We start from the raw sequence: 21,465 nt of genomic DNA on the forward strand, positions 1-21,465 counted from the left end.
AAGCCCATAGACTCTGCCTCCTAGTATATCAGATGAATTGTCCCTGCACTTTTCCAAGAGCAACCCTCCATTAGTACACCAAATCCCATCTTTTCTTCCCTTCTGAAGGGGTCTGCACCTCTAGTTACCATTCTCTATTGACTTAGCAATTTCCCCTTCTCTATAAGTTCAATCCCATAGGCTGAAATATCTCTTAAAAGAAGTTTTCTAACATTAACCTTCCCTCTTACCTTCCCTTTAAAGAATATCTCCTCATAAAACTTATCTACACTTGTTGCCTTTACTTTCTCACTTACCATTCTCTTCTTAACTCATCTGAAATCAGAGCTTTATTTTATTTTAATTCCAGTGTAGTTATTAACACACAGTGTAATATTAGTCTCAGGCGTATAATTTAGTGGCTCAACATTTCCATACAAGAAACTGTGGTCATCACAAGTACTCTCCTCAATTCCCATCACCTATTTAACCCATCCCCCACCCACCTCCCCTCTGGTAACCCTCTGTTTGTTCTCTATACTTAAGAGTCTGTTTCTTGGTTTATCTCATTTTAAAAATTTGTTCATTTGTTTTGTTTCTTAAATTCCACATATGAGTGAAATCACATGGTATTTGTCTTTCTGACTTATTCTGCTTAGCATAATATACTCTAGATCCACCCAAGACAAGATTTCATTCTTTTTTATGGCTGAATAATATTCCATCATACATATACTGCATCTTCCTTATCCATTCCTCTACTGGTGGACACTTGGGCTGCTTCCATAATTTGACTATTGTAAATAAAGCTGCAATAAACATAAGGGTACATATATCCCTTTGAATTAGTGTTTTCATATTCTTTGGGTAAACACCCAGTAGTGTGACTGATTCAGAATTTTAGCCTGACCATTCCACCAAAAACCCTTTTTAGTACAAATAAATGACCATCAGTCCAACTCAGCGGTCCTGGGCCCTGCAGATGCAACTGGCATTGCTGGAAACTCCCTCCTATTTCACCTGCAGCCCTTCCCTGTGTTCCTAGCTGCCTTCTGGTTTGTCTTCCTAACCTCTGCATGTGAGAGTAACTCAGAGCTCAGGGTCGGATCATATTTCTCCTTGCTCTCACTCTTTAAGTGCTTCTGATATAATCTCACAACTTGAAATAACTTTTTTTTTTTAAGATTTATTTACTTGAGAGAGAGAGAGAGAGAGAATGGGGGGAGGGGCAGAGGGAGAGAATTTTCAAGCAGACTTCCTGCTGAGCATGGAGGACAACTTGGGGCTCGATCTCATAATCCATGAGATCATGACCTGAGCTGAAACCAAGAGCCCAATGCTCAACCAACTGAGCCACCGGGGTGCCCCTTGAAATAACTTCTATTAACAGATAACTTCTGATTTTAAATTGCCAGCTCACTGATTCCACACCTGCCCCACACCCCTCTTCCTCCTACTTTATCCTATAGTAGGCAGAATTATCTTTTCAATGTTGTCACACCATTCTCATGATCCAAACCTTTTAACAGCTTCCCATCAAACAGAGAATAAGTTGAATAAAATAGAAGAAAATCCAAACTCCTTATAAGAGCCTACAAGGCTTTCCATGATCTGACAACTGCCAAACTCTCTGGATTTTCCTAAAATTCTCTCTTGTTTACCATTCTACATCCCTCTTGCCTTCTCTTGAATGCACCAAGCCTAGTCATTCCCCACATAGGGACTTCACAGTTGCTTTTCTCCTCACAGTCTATACTGGATTTTATATTGCACACTTACATCTGGGTCTCTGGTTAAATATCACCTCTTCAGAAATGCTTACCTTGACTACACTAAAAGATAGCTGCCATGCAACATACTGCTGAACTAGCTGGCTTTGGTTTTCTTTTTTTTTTTTTTTTAAAGATTTTATTTATTTATTTGAGACAGAGAGCATGAGAGGGAGGAGGGTCAGAGGGAGAAGCAGACTCCCTGCCGAGCAGGGAGCCCGATGCGGGACTTGATCCCGGGACTCCAGGATCATGACCTGAGCCGAAGGCAGTCGCTTAACCAACTGAGCCACCCAGGCGCCCTGGCTTTGGTTTTCTTCATGGTACCTGCCACTCTCTGGAAACTGGCTTTGTGTTGTCTGCCTTCCCCACTGACAGGGCTCTGAGGATTGGTGTTTTACTGGTTTTTTAATGCTTCATTCCCAGTGTTTAGGAATGTTGGGTAAATAGTAAGTACTCAATATATTTTTTTGTTAAATAAACAAGTTAGTTAAATCAGCACTTGTATATGCCAAAAATATTTTTGATAAGTGATTCTCAGCAACAGATTACTTAATCATCAGTATCTGTCCATAAAGCCTCTGACCCCCTAACATTTATTTACTCATTTTAAAAAGCTGACCCTGAGAAGTTCACTTTATGTACATATGTAATACACACACACACACACACACACACTTGTTCTCTAAAGACATTTTACAGACATTTCCAATATAGAAAAGGTATTTCAAATATTTTTAAAACAAAACTTCCTTTCCTTTAAAACAAATTCACTTGCACAGCCTAGAAATGTATATTCTTGCCCTATTCTCTAGCAGTTTTAGTAGTTAACTAAAAGAAACCAAAATGTTAATTTATGACTAATCTGTATAAACATTTGGATTTTAAAGATTTTATTTATTTTTATTTGAGAGAGAAAGAATGAGAGAGAGCGAGTACATGAGAGGGGGGAGGGTCAGAGGGAGAAGCAGACTCCCTGCCAAGGAGGGAGCCCGATGTGGGACTCGATCCAGGGACTCCAGGATCATGACCTGAGCCGAAGGCAGTCGCTTAACCAACTGAGCCACCCAGGCGCCCTAAACATTTGGATTTTAGATGTGTCTATACATACACACACACATACACACACACACGTATATAAATCATGAGAAAACATGGAAAACAACTTAGTGCATATTCATATAAGCAATATCTATATGCCTAGTGCAATATGTATCTACCTGATGCAATATTCATACGCTATATTTAAATGACAAGGCAATTTATAAAAACATACAAGAATCACCTTTATACTTTCTGCAGGATGTTAATGCATCCTGCATAAAGACTGGATAAAAGGACCAAAGCTCCCTCAGGTTTGTTCCCACCATCTCTAAATTACTTAGGTTTATGCTCAAATGGCCTCAAAGGTTCACATTTCTTAAGGCAAATTTGTAGCCACAGCCATTTTTTTTCTACATGCTAAAATAATCAGCACAGCAGGAAAACAAACCAAATGGAAGACAAAAAGGAGGACCAAAGAGAAGACCACAGCTAATCTGACACACACCCAAATTCTCCCTTGCCTTAGAACCTTGCCCTCCCTTGTATTATTACTTAAAAAAAAAAAAAATAAGTGGAGGGAGAGAAAGGAGAGAGGAAAGAAGACTAGGAGGGTAGGGCAGGAAAGCAAAGAAAGAAGGAAGAAAGGAACAAAGATTCATGAGGAAAAAACAATGCTTCATTCCTGCCTTGATGGGAAAAACTCTTAAGTCTTTATCAATTCAGAGATTACTAATTTAGACACAAAGGATAGTTTCTCCTCAAGAGTATTCGGCTCTGAATGAAGTTCTTATTTTTGCATTGGCTATGATATTTTAATATTGTACACTTTAATTTCTTTTAGCAATTGGAGCCTATATATTAAGACTTTTAAAAAAGAACACAGAAATAATTTCCCTTCAGCTCGTTCCAGAAATTGACAAGCATGAATAAAAAAATAAAATCCTTAATTTTTTATTTTTGGGTATCTTCTTTTAAATGTCATAAAGCTGAAATTGCCAAATGTACAGCTGAGACCTATATGAGAGTGAGAGAGAGGGAGAGAGAACACAGAAAAGAAGTGGGAGAAGAAAGGCAGCCAGACAAACTTTTGATGGGCTGGTGGGGGAAGACTGATACATAGTATTTTCTTTAAATAAGTGTAAATCCTAAAGCAGGTTGAGCTATTATTCTCTGCTTGAGCAAATAGTAGTAAAGTTTCATTTCTCTAAAATTCACATTATAAATAAAGAGTACTATATATTGATGGGGGTTTGGGAGTGGTGAAGAAGAGACAGAAATGAAAAGAGCTCAGTGAAGTAAACAATTAAAGATGATGACAAGCACCCCTCAGGAAGGAGCAGCCCATAGCAGAACTTGAATGCCAAAACCAGTCTATCCTAATTCCCTCCCCTAATGGACTCCATGTTACTTCATTGGTTAAAGGACAGTGAAGATTTTTATTTTATATCATGGATGCAAATTTCAAACAGGATATTCTTTACAGAAATGTAAAGCCAACATAAACAATGTTTATAATACGGAATTTTCACATGCACACTGATACCATGGGATATCTCCTAAATATGAGATCAAAGGAAAAATAGGTAAGTGATAACTATTTTAAAATACAGAATGAGAATATAATCACAAATTTTAACCACAGATTATCATAAATAAAAGAAGGATGAAAAGAAGAAGCCACGAACAAGCATTCCAAGGGAATTTACACTGGTGAAGTTAAGAAGGGGCTTTTACTCCATGGATTGGAAGATAAACAGGAGATGGCCACACAAGGGAAATACTGCAGGCAGAGGGAGAAGCATGCACACAGGCCCCAGTGCAGGAAAAGCACCAAACTGGTAATAGATTAATAAGTGAGAGAAAGAATATGTTAAGATGAGATCAGATCCAGGGCCTTCAAAAACCTCTTAAGCCATGCTAAGATTTTTTTTTTTTAAATCTTTTCAAAGTGCATTGAAGTACTTTGAGGTCAAAGAAATTTGAGAAATGAAGTATTATTGTATAGCACTTACTTGGGGGTTCAAAATGCACACTAGCTAATTAAACATTCCAAGAATTTCAACTATAAAGAAATGTGTTGAACTTGATTCAATTCAGGGTTTTCCAAATTTATTTGAGCATTGAACACTCTTCATGTGACACACATTGATATCCTGCTGAACTTTCCTCCTTGGTGGATCATTTCCCAAAGTAGTTATATTGGAACAAAGAGCAGTGACAAAACCTAGATGCTATTGTTACCTCATGAATTAACTGAAACACCATTTGCTATATCTGGGAATAAAAGGAACTAAAATATTCAAAAAATTATTACTTCGTAGAGATAACGGGTTTCATTGTTACTCAGCTGGACAAATACTTGACAGTCTACTCTGGCGGGTTCTGAGGGATCGTGCCTAACAACAGCATTCTAAGATGTGTAAGACCTCTGTTCTAATTTGGGAGCCTTCGAAAGCATCAATACATTCATTCATTTATTTATCCATCTGACAAATTTGTGTCTAAATGAGTCAAGCACTGTTCTAGCCTTAAGGGCTAATGAGATAAACAAGACAAACATTGTCTTTGCCTTGTTGAAGCTTACATTCATGCTTGGTGTAGAGGAGAAAAGCTAAATAATAATAATAATGCAATCCAGAAACTGATATAATAAAACACATATTCACAGATAAGAGAGCAAAGAGTGAAGGCATATAATCAAATAAGAGCATTTAACTCAGGGTGGCGGGTAGGAAAGACAATCTTGATTTGAAAAATAATTTGGACATGATATAAAGAGGAATTGTATTGCTAAATCGATATATGTTCATAGTTTGCATAATATGTAAATCTGAGCTCAACAACTTAGTCTGGATGTGGAACAAGCCATGGAAGCTTTAAGAAATGAAACTAATTCTTATTATATTCCAGGAACTATGCTAAGAATTGTGTCTGTTTTTAATATTTAAAATCTTCCAAAAGCTCTCTGAGGTAGGTTCCTTTTTAATCACCACTTTAGAGATGGATGTGGACACTAGAATATTTAAAATTATGTATGTGGTTTGCATTTTATTTCTTTTGAGCAGTATTATTCTATCTGTGCCTCTGCAGGACTGTTGGGTTTCTATTTTGCCTTCTTATTTAAGGTACCCCTCCCCTATGATTTCCCACGTTTCCCACTGCCCCTGCCAGCCAGCAGCCTGGCAGCAGGGACAGTACTCTCCCTGCTTCTCTCACCACCCCATGGCCTGAAAGTGTTTGCTATATTTACCCACTTCATTTGATCACTAAGCTCCCCGAATTCTCTTCTTGTACAGATGTCAGATACCTTAATTCTGGAAAGGGATGGGAAAAGATAGAGAGATAGACTATTTCTGATAGCCTTTCAACTGTAACCACATTAGCTGGTAGATGAGCTCATGGAAGAAGCAAGAAGGACAAACTGTAGGTCAAGCAAAGTCCGTGCTAGCTTATTATAAGGCAACTCTTAATAATAACACTTTGTCAGAAAGAAAAACATCAGGGGTAAATGCCATTCCAAACTGGGCACTGAACAGCAAGCATAAAGGTATGATCTCCCTACTTATAGCCATTGCCACATCAATGGCCACTCAAAACAGAAAGACCAGAGGACTGTAAGAATGAAGTAGGCCCTTCCTGCCTGAATTAGCCTAGATACTATTACCAAAAACAGCCCAGCCATTACAGTAAAAAAAAACCCATTATTGGGAAAGAGTAAATAATCTGATGGACAATAAACGTGATGAGACTAAAAATCAGAACACAGCACCATGAAATATTGTCAGAAATACAAAAGATGGCCCCTGATTTAAAAGTTAATTCAATACTGTTTAATACAATGCCTTTTGCACCAGAGAATCTGAAAACAATAGGAAGTAGAGAGATGTTTTGCTTATCCCACATCGGAAGGGAACAAAGCAGTCCACGCAAATAAAGTTTTCACAGTAATCCCCATCAAAAAAATTGCTGACAGATAACTTTAACTTAATCCTTAAAACATTTAAAATTTTAACCTTTTTAAAAAAGATTTTACTTATTTATTTGACAGAGAGAGACACAGTGAGAGAGGAACACAAGCAGGGGGAGTGGGAGAGGGAGAAGCAGACTTCCCATGGAGCAGGAAGCCCGATGCGGGGCTCGATCCCAGGACCCTGAGATCATGATCTCAGCCGAAGGCAGATGCTTAACAACTGAGCCACCCAGGCACCCCAAACTTTTAACCTTTTTAAAAGAAATACTTTGAAGTTACATTTTACTTTCTCCTGCCATCTTAAAAGAAAATTTTCAAACACGAGGAAGTTTTTTTTTAATGACTCACGTTCATTATGATTATTCTACACGGCAGTTTGCTTAATGATGCTCAGAGAGACGACTGGGGCCTGGGACTGTTTGCTGCTACACCCAAGTGGCCTTATATTGCTGAGTTTTCCACTCTGGTTTTGATCTTGGTGGGTTCTCTCTCTCTCCACCACTGCTCCTGGCTGTGACTTCTCAACACCACTAGATGCTGATCATCATCAGTCATTTCCCACCGATGTTCCTAATTTTGTGCTTCTACCAAACAAACAAAACAAAACAAAACAAACCCCCCCCCAAAAAAACAAAAAAACCCCAGCTTAACATGATTTTAAAATACAGTGTTGAGACCACACGAACAAAGACCCACAGTGATTATGGCACATATTTTGGCTCATGAAAATAAAATGCTGTTACTTGTGTTCATGCCTCTAATAATGTTTTAACTGTTAAGCTACTTGGTTCATGATCCAAGTCACGTAATTCCAAAACTACCTGCTTTACATTATACCAGATCTTTACTATCATATATATATATATACATATATATATATAAAACTATATTAATTATATAATATATTGGCTGGCAGTATCTTTTGTAGCTTCCTTCACTGAATTCAGTTGGAAAGAACAGGCAACCCCACCAAATCAATATTGTGCAGTGTCACCTTCATGCAAAGCAAATTCGATAGTGAAAAGCTTAACAGAGAAAACTTGAGAATGCTTTACTTTAAATAAAATATATTCTATAAAAAACAATGAATTATTAACTTCACTTCCATATTTAATATATAAACAACACACATCACCTGAAAATTAAAAACAAACAATATCTATTTAGAATGTCACACAGTGGTATAAGTACAATGGAGAAAAATTAGACAAGAATAGGAGAGAGGAGAGGCGCCTGGGTGGCTCAGTCGTTAAGCGTCTGCCTTCAGCTCAGGTCATGATCCCGGGGTCCTGGGATCGAGCCCCGCGTCGGGCTCCCCGCTCGGCAAAGAGCCTGCTTCTCCCTCTCCCTCTGCCGCTCTGCCTACTTGTGCTCTCTCTCTCTGTTAAATAAATAAAAATCTTAAAAAAAAAAAAAAAAAGAATAGGAGAGAGGGAACCGAGGGGGGACTAGAGGAGTCGTCGTGTATCAGGTAGTCAAAACGGTAACCACTGAAATCATCACGATCATCATCACTCCATAAAGACCAGATAACGCACCTGGACAGCTAGTCGGCCCCATTTGCTAACCTTAACATAGTACTAAGAACAGAGCTCAAGTTTCAGAAAAGTTGGCTACTATGCTGTTTTGTTTCCTGAAGCACTGAGAGTAAATGTTAAGTCTAACTGCTCCTGAGTTTTACTGACGCTTTCGGCAGACAGAATTTTGAAAGGCCACACAGGCAAAGGTCTAATCTTTGGGAGATACATTAACCTGGAAGGAGACAATGAAATGAATCCTGAGGCTGAGGGCTTCTCTTAATAACAATGAAAGAAAAAGAAGACAGACTGAAGACCTGAGGTAAAACCAAACAGGGATATCTCACACATCACAAAATGTGGAGGGGAAATTCGGGAATTAGAGAAAAATAGGCCTGATCACTAATCTATATGAATAGGGGGAAAGCCTTCAAAAATGAATAATCTTTATATCACTTATAAATGTGTTCTTCCAAAATTATAAGATACTCATATTTTCTGAATAATAATTGGCTCAGTACAACATGGGTTATTTATCTGCAGCTTAATGCTCCGGAAATCATTCGGCTATGAAACTATGAAATATTACTTCATAACTTCAAAACTGCTAGTCCATACCCTAGAAAACAGACATGCTTAAACAAGTTGTTTTGTTACCCACAGATGGAAAATAGATTTTTTTTTCACTTTTTACTTGCTTGTTTAAAAAGGTCATTAACAAAACCAGATATTATTACTATAGACTCCACGTCATTTCCACACTTAAATGAATAATCATTGAATGGGGACTTTCGGACCATTTTCACTAACATGGACCAATGTCTTAAGCTAAAGAAGCTGCTTGGAGAGTGATGCACAGCGTTTTCAAATTTAAGGCAAATTACCAAGTAGAACTGTCCTACTTTAGAGTGAGTTTGGATTTGAGAATGAATGTTACAGGTGAATAAGACCTAAATACTCAAGATATTTTCACAATATCCCTGTGCACCTAAATTTTGACTTGAGGGGAATAAACGGGGCAGATAATACCAGGAACAAAGTTCATACAAAAACTGTAAATCCTCACCCCTGTGCAGTGCTCTGCATCAACAAAAACCTTTCAGCTAGGCTGAATAATCTCATAAACCCTGTGAGAAAAGTTATATTTCTTTTTTTTTTTAAAGATTTTATTTATTTATTTGACAGAGAGAGACACAGCCAGAGAGGGAACACAAACAGGGGGAGCGGGAGAGAGAGAAGCAGGCTTCCCACGGAGCAGGGAGCCCGATGTGGGACTTGATCCCAGGACCCTGGGACCATGACCTGAGCCGAAGGCAGATGCTTAACGACTGAGCCACCCAGGCGCCCCAAGAAAAGTTATATTTCTACTATTCACACTCAAATCCAGACAGATTAGATTGATATAGCAACTTTCTTAATCTCTTTTAAAAAAAAAATTAGTCTGAATTTTGAGTCTAACTCTACTTTCTTTGAAATAGTAGATTTAACCATTTTCCTTAATCAAGCTGAAAGGAGGTTCTGGCTTATACAACAAAGAAATACTAAAAGGAGAAGAAAAAATACTAGGAAAGAAGAAAACAATTAAGACTTTTTATGGGATATCCAGCATTCACTGAAGCTATTAACAATCTTACTGTGAGATTTTAATATTCTTAATGAAGAATAGGCTATTATTTGTTTGTTTTTAATTGCCTGTCTTTGGAATAGTTAGCTGTTTGCTAAATCTATGTCCAAAACTGTCTTTTAATCATTATCATTTGCTCTATAAAAATCATCTTTTTTACTTTTTATAAGTTTATAAAGCAAATAGGACAGGTATTTGTCTGTCTAAAATGATGATGTATTACCTCAATTAAAAATATGAAATGTTTGGATATGTATCCAAAGAAATTAAAAACATGTATTTTATTTTAGAGTTTGTGCTACATTTAAATATATTGAAAATATCACCTCTCTGAAGACATGGCACTTGGTAGATGTTTAACGTTTGTTAAACAAGTCAATAGAATAAATGAATTATTCAGAAAAAGTAGTTTATTTTTTTTAAATCTATGATGTTACCTAAAAAGTTTATTTTTAAAAAGTCTACGATGTTAACCTTAATCTACCTAAAAAAATGGTCTAATTCAGTGATTTGTAAACTTTTTTGATTGTGTAAAGTATCAGTGAAAACTTTTCAACACATTCTCCCCTATATATATTTATTAATTGTATATATGTGACACTTGAGTAATACATTAGGTGCACTGTTAACTCATACACAAAAAGAAACTAATATTATTGTTTTTAAATTTTTTTAAAAGATTTTATTTATTAAAGAGAGAGAGTGAGACAGAGCATGACAGGGAGGAGGGTCAGAGGGAGAAGCAGACTCCCATTGAGCAGGGAGCTGGATGTGGGGCTTGATCCTGGGACTCCTGGATCAAGACCTGAGCCCAAGATAGATGCTTAACCAACTGAGCCACCCAGGCGCCACGAAACTAATTTTAAAATAAACATAAAATAATCAAGGGTCTGGTTAAAGTTAAAAGTCACTTTGATATGTGATTTTAATACTTACCCTGGCTGTAACAGCTCACTAAAATATATAGATAAAAGTGAGAGGATCAATGACTCTATTACATTATAAAATTCTTCTTTCAACTCCCTCCATCATCTACCATCTTTGCTGAAATCTGACTTGTATATTTCCATTTTCCCTGAAGTTAGTCAGGTTACTTTTGCTGAGTAACCACAAGAGGATTCATTTATATTTATAACCAATGGGCTTAAGATACACTGAAACTGAAAACATTTTAAAAGTTTGATAAAAACTACGTCCAAGATTTATGTGTATGCAAAGAAATTTTATGACTGAAATTGTGGCAATAAAATCACAATGATGGAATTTTTTTCTTGGTATTTCTTTAAAGACCATTACTTCAAGTTAACTTTTAAAATATCACCTGCACCCTGAAGGGAATGACTTTTTGGTCTGTTTTTTCCCCAAACTTCTGATAAGCATATGCTCAGGAGTTAACCAAGCATATAGGCTTTGTAACACATCCTAGGACATATGAATCTTTAAGTTTTCCAGATAATACCAAACTGTTTTCAAAAGTAGTTGTACATATTTACCTTTACTATGCTGTTATTTCTTTGTTATTGTGGTCTTTTTTTTTTTTTTTTTTTTTAGAAAGAGAGCATGTGGGAGTCGGGGTGGGGAGGGCCAAGAGGGGTAGAAGGGGCAAAGGGAGAGAGAAAGAGAATCCTAAACAGACTCCACACTGAGTGTAGAGCCTGACTGAGGGCTCAGTCTCATGACCCTGAGATCATGACCTGAGCCGAAATCAAGAGTCAGATGCTTAACTGACTGAGCCACCCAGGTGCCCCATGGTCATTTCTACTACAGCAAAAAAGTGAAATTATTTCGCCCAATGACATGTGCTTTTTGGTTTTTTGCTTTTAAGAAACCACAAAAAAGTACATGACTTTAAAATAATAATTTTAGAAGTTTCTATTCATGTCCTGGATGCTTAGTTTTTAAACATCTTGCTAATCACTCCTTAGCTAATATATCAGTGCACAATAAACAAAAGATGGATCATTAAGAACTGATTTTGTCATGATAAAATGTCATATATAAATATGCTAAAATTTTGTTTAGAATATTAGCAACTATGTTCATGAGGGTTTATCCCAGGAGTGCAAGACCGGCCTAACATTCAAAAATCAATAAATGGAATTTACTATATTGACAAACTAAAAAAAGAAAAAAACATATGAAATCATAGACCACTTAAGATATAAATATCCACTCTAAACAGGGAAGGCCCCCATGAATTTCCTTCCACATTCTAACTTATGGAAAAGACCTATCATGGTTAAAACCCAATTATTATAGTGTCTATACTAAGAAGTATTTTATTCCATTCACGATTATGACCTTAAAAAACAAACTGGATTTATTTTTGTTTCTAGAAGAACTCTAGTAACTCAAGATAACAGTAGAGTATCTTCCTACCTAAGAGTTGTTTCATCAGGAACCCATGCTGATGGAATAAATATACTACCTCTGTATCCAAATGTAAGGTTCAGGGAAAATATGAGCATTAGCTCTACTATGTTATCTCTTTTGAGATTCAATATCTTATCTCTGAAAGAAATATTCAACAAAGAAAAGGTACTCATTTGAAACTTTAGTAATAGTTGAGGTATAATAATTGTTTAGACTCAACAAATTTGCAGCTGTCTTGTTATTTTATCAAGTGTATTTACATAGTGCCAGACGAATATGCAAAACAGAATTTAAAACTGAGACCTCTAAATTGTATCCATTATTTCTTAACTCTAAAAACTTCAGAAACTTATAGATGACAGATTTGTGAGAAAGTTCTTTACCAACTAAAGTAAGGACAACCCAATCTCTGTTATGAACTGTCATTAGTAATTTAGCAGAGCTAGAAGGCAGTTCAGCCGAGTAGACAGAAAATTAAAACATGGGCAGCTCCTGATTGGAAATTTATTCATAGCAGGTAATGAAATAGCGTAGTCAGGATCTCTGGTATTACTCAGAGTTAGAGATTTAATTCTGATAACTTTGATGATGGCACTTGAATCAGAGATTATAAACGGTGACAGGTTGTGACATATAGATAGGATGAAATGAGCATCAGCAACATATCTTACAGAAGCTGATTCTATATAAGATTAATTTTCTCAAACAGTAAATATAATAATTTCAAAAATTATTACAAGTTTTCAAAGAAGAGGCTTAGGCCTTACATAAACCATGTTCCATTTTTATATATACTTTTCCATGGAGGATAATATTAATCAACAAATCAAAGATAAGGGGTGGAAAATAACTTATATTTTAAAATACGTATCTTCTGATTTCATCTGGATAAGGAACAAATCCAAAATTACAGGCAGAGTAGCTACTCTATGGGGAGAATATTAGTGAAGGCTAGGTTTTCATGTGTTATTTGCATGTTTAATGAGTTTATATTCATTAAATGCATTCATGTACAAAGAATGTTATTTATATTTATTAAGGATAATAATTTTTTATTTTGAATAACGTGCTTTTTTATACTTTCTAATTATCAACACTGACATTACTTTTATAATGAAAAGTATATTTTCAAAAAACTTGCTTATTTCAGACAAAACTCTCTACCACAGAAATAAGGCTTAAAAAGAAGTATTTCCCCATACACAGGTATTTCAATATTTTTTTGAATTTGTGAAATGGCATATTCACTGTGTGTGGTCAAAACTTTTTAGATGTGGGGATTTATTTATTCATTTTTAAAGATTTTATTTATTTATTTGAGAGAGAGAGAGAGCACAAGTAGGCAGAGCAGCAAGCAGAGAGAGAGGAAGCAGGCTCTCCGCCGAGCAGGGAACCTGCCGCGGGGCTCGATTCCAGGACCTGGGATCATGACCTGAGCCGAAGGCAGACGCTTAACCGACTGAGCCACCCAGGCGCCCCAAGATGTGGGGATTTAAAAACACAGCACAACAGTTCTTTAATGCTCCTGCCATTGAATGAAGGGGTCCATGTCCCCGCTCCTTGAAATTGTAACTGTTTGAGCTATAGTTTACAGAAGAAACGATGTTGGCTCAGTTTCTCGACCCAGACGTTAAGAAGTGGAAGCCTGCATGTCCTGTTACCTAGTACATTCACTGTTGTAAGAAAGCCCAAGTAGGCTGTGAAGTGGGCTCCCAGAAGCGGAGCTGAGGCCCTCCGCCCACAGCCAGCACCGACTGTCAGTCATGGGAGCGAACCGTCTTTAAAGTGGACACTGAAAGCCCCACCCCTTAACTGAGCCACTCTGACTGACACAACGAGAAGACAGAAGAGCTGTCTGCCTGAGCTATGCCCAAATTGCAGATCTAGAAACAAAACAAACAACTGCTGTTATCTGAAGTCACTGAATTTTGAGCTGGTTTGTTAAGCAGCAATAAATAACCAAAACAACAGAATCCGACTTTAAACATGAATGCTGATTATAAAAACGGCTTTAGCATTCTACCAGAGCAATGTTATTTTACATATGCTACAACTAATCAGAATAGAAGGAAGAAAATGTAAAAGAAAAGCCTTATAAGTTTCATCAACCTAATATAAATTTTGTCAAAAGAGCTTTTAATAAATTGCACGAAGTATTGAGAAAATAATTCTGGTCCAACAATCTTTAGTATTTCATATATTGAGAAACCTAAGTATTAAAAAATCATTTGTTTAAATTTAGCGATTTAAATTGTTTAATTTGGCTTTGTAAGGTTTTATCTATATTGTATAAGGATGTCATAACCAATAAGTATAAGCTGATACAGAAAAAACGAATTCTATTAAATTGGAAAATATAGATATCAAATAGAATAGAACATTAATAAAATGGATTTTAAATGGAACTATATTTACAAAGGACTAGGCCTATATGACATAATGCAGCCAAAAAATTATTCATAATAAAAATAATAAGCCAAAATCATGATATATATTTTTTACCAAAAGCAAGATTAATGGTTAATTCCATAACAAAAGAAAACGAGTATTAAATAAAATGTTAAATATGTCTTAACTTCTGCAAAAGAAATGTTTTTTAAAACAATTATGTATAATCCTTTTTCTTTAGAAGATTGGATGACTTTTAATGGACTATGAGAGCTCGAGGTAGAGAAAAACACACTATAATAAATATTTTAATAAAATAATCTTTTTAACATAAAGATCCATACACTTAAAGTATTTCTTTTTAAAGACACAGCTCTACAGAATAACTGTCCTAACACAAAAATTGAACCATTTAATGTATGCTTTTCATAAGGCACAGTTCTGCAGTATAGAGTCAACTCTTATTCCTCTAAATATGAACCAGAGATTTCAGTTAATTGTATCACTTGCCTACAATCTACGTTTATAAGATTTTCTCAAGAGTGGAGTTATACCACAGAATTAGCACAGGTTCAGTCCTTTTTACTTGTTATAAATCCGTAGTAGGAAAAGCAATGTTCAAAAAGGTGACACAAATACAAAATACCTTTGCAAAGGGAATTGTATTAGCCCCCAAACTCTGCCTCCTCTTATAATGAAAAACCTGAGAGCCAGAATGATTAATCGATTTGTTCCAGAATGAAACTCGGCCTGGAACCCTGCCACCCACTCCACCTCTTGTGTCTTTTCTCATGTGTTATGTGGCTTCGTCTGGCCTGAGTGATTCCTATACGTTATGAAATATAAAACAATGTATAATATTCAGGAAAGAGCAAAGCAGAACAATTTCCTCCATATGAAAGTCATCTAATTTATGTTGAAAAATTAGAAATCTTCGTTTTGTCAAGGTACTTGCTAAAGCGTTTTTCTATACTGCTCGTTTTCCAGATATGTGTATGTTTATGTATAATGCAACATCCAAAAGAAAATTCATTAAATTTCTTTTAAAAATATTATAAAAAATTAGTTATACATTGATACTCTGCTACTTTTAATATTTCTGACAGCGTATTTTCATATTTTCACTTATAATCAATAATGGATACAAACTTAGTATTTTTCACTTTTTGAAATATTTTTGCCGTATTATGCTATTTAATCACCTAAAACCCCTTTCTACTTAAATGGTAAAAGAAGTCAGAGGTGGGTTTAATCTTAATTGTTTCAACATTAAGCCTTAGTTTACTTTTATGTAACGTGGTCCTAATAATAGGACTTACCATGTGTAAGTAGAGTTGCTATGCAGAATAAATAAAATATGTAGCTAATGTATCTAAAACACTTAGCATCATCCCTGACATATTACATACTAATAAATGTTAGTTGTTATTAAAGTTATATTAATTTAGCTGTGATCAAGAACATGGCAATATTATTAAGATAGCAAAATATGAAGTACAATTTTGAAAAACTGCCTACTTAAAACCATGTACATATTTCTATTAAAAGGAGATTTGCTACAGTTAATACAACCTAATAAAGTATTCTTTTAGATATCAAAAAATATTCACATTAATCCTTTTAAATGGCCATATAACCAATATATTTTAAATGACATAAGATTGGTAAAACTGCAATTTAACACAACTTACCACAAATACATGTGCTATTCAAAACAAGGTAAATTCTGTAAGTGTGTTAAATATTCCTTGTAAAATTTTAAATAATTGAACTAATTAATTATATACCAGTGAAAGACTACACACACACACAATGAACTTAGTAATATTCCTTGAAATGTTTTTTAAACAAAGACATTTCCATATGGTATGTACCTACCTGGAGTAGGCAAACAATCGACTGTCCCAAAGATCATGATTCCCTCTAGGTCCAGAATGAAAATAACAGGAATCAGTCCCATCAAACATGTTCAATCCATCTTCTGAATTTTTTGAAGCATGGCTGTGTACCACATCTAAGAGGACGGTGATACCCATTGAGTGAGCCGTGTCAACCAGTTCTTTTAGCTCTTCAGGCGTTCCATAACGGCTAAAGGTAAAGAATAAAGCAAAAACAAAATCGTATCATATTTAAAGCAAACATCTAATCATTTATTGTGTATCAATTGCTTTACCAGTACAGTACTGGATACTTTAAATATGCAAATTCAATATGATATGATACTTAGATACAAGTCAATGTGGCATCATATTTTCTATAAAAGCATTCAATAAAAAAAATAGTAATTTAAATCCAGCTATTGCATGTAGATTTACATCCCCGTGAAAATTCACATTTTGAGTAGGTAGGCAGTAAATTTTGTTTCTCTATACTCAGAGCTTCTGATTTCCTTCTCCAAGCCTACCTAGCCTGGACAGCATTGTCATCCCTGTTCATATACTTGGCCATCCCTGTGAATGTGTGTGCTCAGGGTTGGGGGGGCTCTTAGAGTATTTCTTTGAATATCCTTGGTGCCTTGAGTGAGACCATCCCTCTTGCACTTACTTATTCCCAAACTGGAATGCCCCCAGGTGCCAGAAGGCCGAGAGAATGTGCCATGTCTGTCACCACCCAAGCAGAAAACATGGGTAGCTCATAGGCACAGGTGTTTGCGTTAACAGCAGTTTTCTTGTCTGCATGAAATAGAAAACAAATCACTCCTAAGAGGGAAGGCTTTTCTTAACCTATGTAAAATCTCAATATTGGCCTTCCATAGCATCAACTTTGCTTTTAAATAAATAATCACCCAATTGCCCTTGTGATTATTATTGTCTCACTTCCTCACTTGAGCGCAGGGGCTGTGACTATCTGGTTTCCCACGATACAGTACAGTCCTTAGTATATAGCAGGTCTCCTGCTAGCTAACTCCATTGGGCAGCAAGACCTGTCTTTGAAAAATGCAATGTGATCATTTCATTTTTACTAAAATCATACTTGCACTCCCGTTGTCCTTAGGATGAAGACTGTGGACCTTATCATGACCTACTGCACTGTTTAATTTGGCTCCTTCCAATAACTTTAGATTTATGACCCTTTACTCCTTTCTCTCCTTATCGCAGCCACCTAGCCTTTTTTTTTCTACTCAGTGAACAGCGTGTTCAGAGAATAAATAGCCTTAAAATTTCATTCATTTGTTTTTTCAACAAATACTTATTAAGCTATCTACCACGTGTCATGAAATTTTCTATACTCTGGGATTCAGCAGTGAACAAAATAAATATCACTGCCCTCATGGAATTTACATTCTATTTGGAGGACTACAAATAAATAAGCAAAACATGGGGGATGTCAGATAGCAATAACTTCTCTAAAGAAAAACGAAGCAAAGCCGCTGGTAGAAAGGGCGGGTTTGCTATTCTAAACAGGGTTATCAAGTGAAAGTTTCATGACGAAGGCAATGTTTGAAGGAATACCTGGAAGAAGAAGGGAGTAAGGCATGTGAACATTTAAAAGATAGAATATTTAGAAAGAAAGGGCACTGGGGAAATAAGCTAGGAACACTTGGACGAAAAGCAAATAGGCTAGTGTGGCCCAGAGTGGAATGATCAATAAAGGCATGAGTCCAGAGAATCAGTCAAGACCCAGATCACATGAGGTCTTAATGGATCAATATAAGGCCTCTGACTTTTACCTGAAAGAGATAAGGAATCACTAGAAAGTTCTGAGCAAGAGAGTAACATGACCTTTTATTTTAAAGTGGTTACTCTTGTCACTATGCAGAGAGTAGCCATGTGTATGGAGGGAGAGAAGGCTAGTGAAGGGGTAGGAGAACAAGAGAAAACAGAATGCCCAATTAAAAGGCTACTGAAATAATCCAGGTTATAGATAATGGCAACATGGAGCAGGGTGGTGGCAGTTGAGGAAGCCAGATTTGGGATACATTTTGAAGATACAAGGTGGTTAGGTTTCATGATAGTTAGAGTATAGGAATGTCCTGACAGAAAGGGAAAAGTCCAGGACAATGTGAAGTGTATTTAAGCCATAAGAGTGGATGACACTTGATGGGACCCCCAATATATGTCATACATACACAGAAGAGAATGGAACCAAGGGCTAAGCCCTGGAGGTCCAATATTCAGTGGTTAGAAAAAGCAAAGGAAATTTTAAAAAATAAATAAAAAGCAGCAAGAGAGATAGGAAAAACCCAAACAGGAGGATAATAGTTTCCTGAAAACCAAGGAAAGAAAAATGTCCTAAAAAGGTACAAGTAACTAATTGTGCCAAATGCTGCAGACAGTTCAAGCACGTTAATAGCTGATCAGTGGACTTAACAGTGTGGAGGTCATCAGTACACTTTACAAGAGCAATTTCAATGAATAGGTGAAGAGCTTACCTGGAATGAGTTCAAGCAAGAAGAGGAATGAAGGATTTAGAGATTATAAATATAGGTAATTTACTCAGGGGGAATGACTATAAAGAGAAACAGGTAAAAGGATCAGTATCTTTTCTCTATGCTTGGAAAGCTATCTCCCTATTCCCACTTCACCCCTCCTCTCAGTTCACTCTTTTTTTTTTTTAATTTTATTTTTAAAGATTTTATTTATTTATTTGAGAGAGAGCGAGAGCATGAGCGAGGTGGAGGGGCAGAGGGAGAAGCAGACTCCCCGCTGAGCAGGGAGCCCAATGCGGGGCTAGAGCCCAATGCGGGGCTGGAGCCCAATGCGGGGCTCGATCCCAGGACCCCGGGATCATGACCTGAACCGAAGGTAGACGCTTAATGACTGAGACACCCAGGCACCCCCTCCCAGTTCACTCTTAATTATGTTCTAGATCTCAGTTCCAACATCAGTTCAGATCTAATCTAAACTGATCAGATTCCTCATTCTAGGCTTTTATAGCACCCTGTCATTTTCTTCTTAGCTTTTATCATGAAATCAACAAGTAGATTACTGGATTAACAAGTAGATTACTGGATTAACATTATATGCCACAACAGTGTGAGCTCCATGAGGTGGAGACAACGTTGGACTTATTCAACTTGCAGTCATTTAGGTCAGCACTTCTTCAATTACATGGACTCCTTGGTGTCTTTCTGCCCAGAGAGTCACATTCCTTGGATTTTAGCCTGGAAAGGACAATCCTTCTGTAGTAGTATGTTCTACTAAGAGCCTTCTCAGTCACATTCCTACATAGCCAAACTCTTTCCAGAAAAGGATGTGAGCTCTGGCAATAATGACTTCCATGAGACGTGATTTTCTGACTAAGACTTGGGCCTCCAAATGCATGACAATTTCAGCAGGTTGACTGGATATTCTTTACCAGAAATCATTTCATGAAAAGCAATGTCCAACCTCTAAGGCTTGATGGGAAGAGAGTCTATGATCTTAGTTAAAAAAAAAAAAAAAAAAAAAAAAAGCTCACTTAGCTTCTGTTAACTCTGTTAACTCTAAATTAGGTTACAAACCAATATCATATAAAAGGTAAAAATTTATTTTATTTTTTTTCTCAAATAAAAATAGTTAGAATTGGGACTTTCATTTTACCTTGAAGCTGCAAAGAAGCTTGTGATCTGGTAACCAAAACTGGCATAGTAAGCATGCTCCATTATTGCCATCATCTGAATGCAGTTGTATCCTATACAAGCAAAGGTCAAACAGAGATTAAAAGCAACATTAAAAAAAAAAAGAAATGAAAAAATATATAAACACAGCATCCTTGTTCTGAAGACATTAAATTTTACATACGATCATTTACATATAAATGATTTGATCACTTTGAAAAGTTCTACTACTTTAATATCTTTTGCTTGTCTGACCTTCTAACACAAAGTCGGACAGTTAGTTCTTGAGAGTTGTAGTCTAGCTATTTGAAACGTCTTCATTTTAACAAGTAATAAATGATATGCAAATATACTCTTAATTTGACTTTAGAATATTAAAGATGGCAATCTACATATGCTAAACTTCAGTTGCACTTGTAATATTCATACTGAAGACTATGAAAGCTAAATAAAAGTAACCAGTTGCATGCCATATACTTTTTTTTATTTTACCTTTTTCTTTATGTTTTAGCTATTTCTACCATATAACATAGGATATACCAGTAAATCCATTTTTCCGCAAGGTAGCTTTTACGAAGCCAGAATTAAGTCTTCTACTTTCTGCAATTTCTATGCCTATATACAGGTACTGCAAAGTTGCCTGTATACACACATGGGCACACAGAACCCAGAAGCATTTACTAATATGTTTTTAATATAAGCAAATAATCAAAGAAGAAGAAACTTTTGATCTTTAAAAAAATAACTAAGGAAACATTTTTTTCCTTCAAATTTGGTAGAATTTTCAAATATGATTTGACTGCTTTGAAAGTTCCATTTCTGTAACATACATAGAAAATACTCTGTTCTCAAAGTCCAGTTCATGTCAGTATGGCTTCTCCTGTACATATTTCTTTTTTTTTTTTAAAGATTTTATTTTTATTATTTATTTGACAGAGAGACATGGCGAGAGAGGGAACACAAGCAGGGGGAGTGGGAGAGGGAGAAGCAGGCTCCCCGCCGAGCAGGGAGCCCGATGCGGGGCTCGATCCCAGGACCCTAGGACCATGACCTGAGCCGAAGGCAGTCGCCCAACCGACTGAGCCACCCAGGCGCCCATCCTGTACATATTTCAGTACTGAACTAATAGTGGAACCATTGCAAAGTCACATTCAGATTTAGAGATTCATATTTAAAGAAAAACATAAACTATGCTTCATAATCTGCTGTTGGCTTTTTCATTATAAAAACAATCTAACTCTATCACATTTCTATCATGACAG

The 21,465-nt window shown here is 36.2% G+C and overlaps 1 protein-coding gene across 1 annotated transcript in view; it reads right to left on the reverse strand.

Moving 5' to 3' along the window:
* Positions 1 to 21,465, reverse strand: part of GBE1 (1,4-alpha-glucan branching enzyme 1) — a 281,160-nt gene that overhangs the window by 121,269 nt on the left and 138,426 nt on the right. The window contains exons 6-7 of the mRNA XM_035015151.1: positions 20,187 to 20,277; positions 16,543 to 16,752 (exon numbers count right to left, since the gene is read on the reverse strand). Coding sequence (XP_034871042.1) covers positions 16,543 to 16,752; positions 20,187 to 20,277 — 301 coding nt within the window. The remainder of the gene's footprint in view (positions 1 to 16,542; positions 16,753 to 20,186; positions 20,278 to 21,465) is intronic.

Source organism: Mirounga leonina, unplaced genomic scaffold (assembly GCF_011800145.1).
Source record: "Mirounga leonina isolate KUSES-001 unplaced genomic scaffold, KU_Mleo_1.0 Mir_169, whole genome shotgun sequence".
Classification (NCBI taxonomy): Eukaryota; Metazoa; Chordata; class Mammalia; order Carnivora; family Phocidae; genus Mirounga; species Mirounga leonina.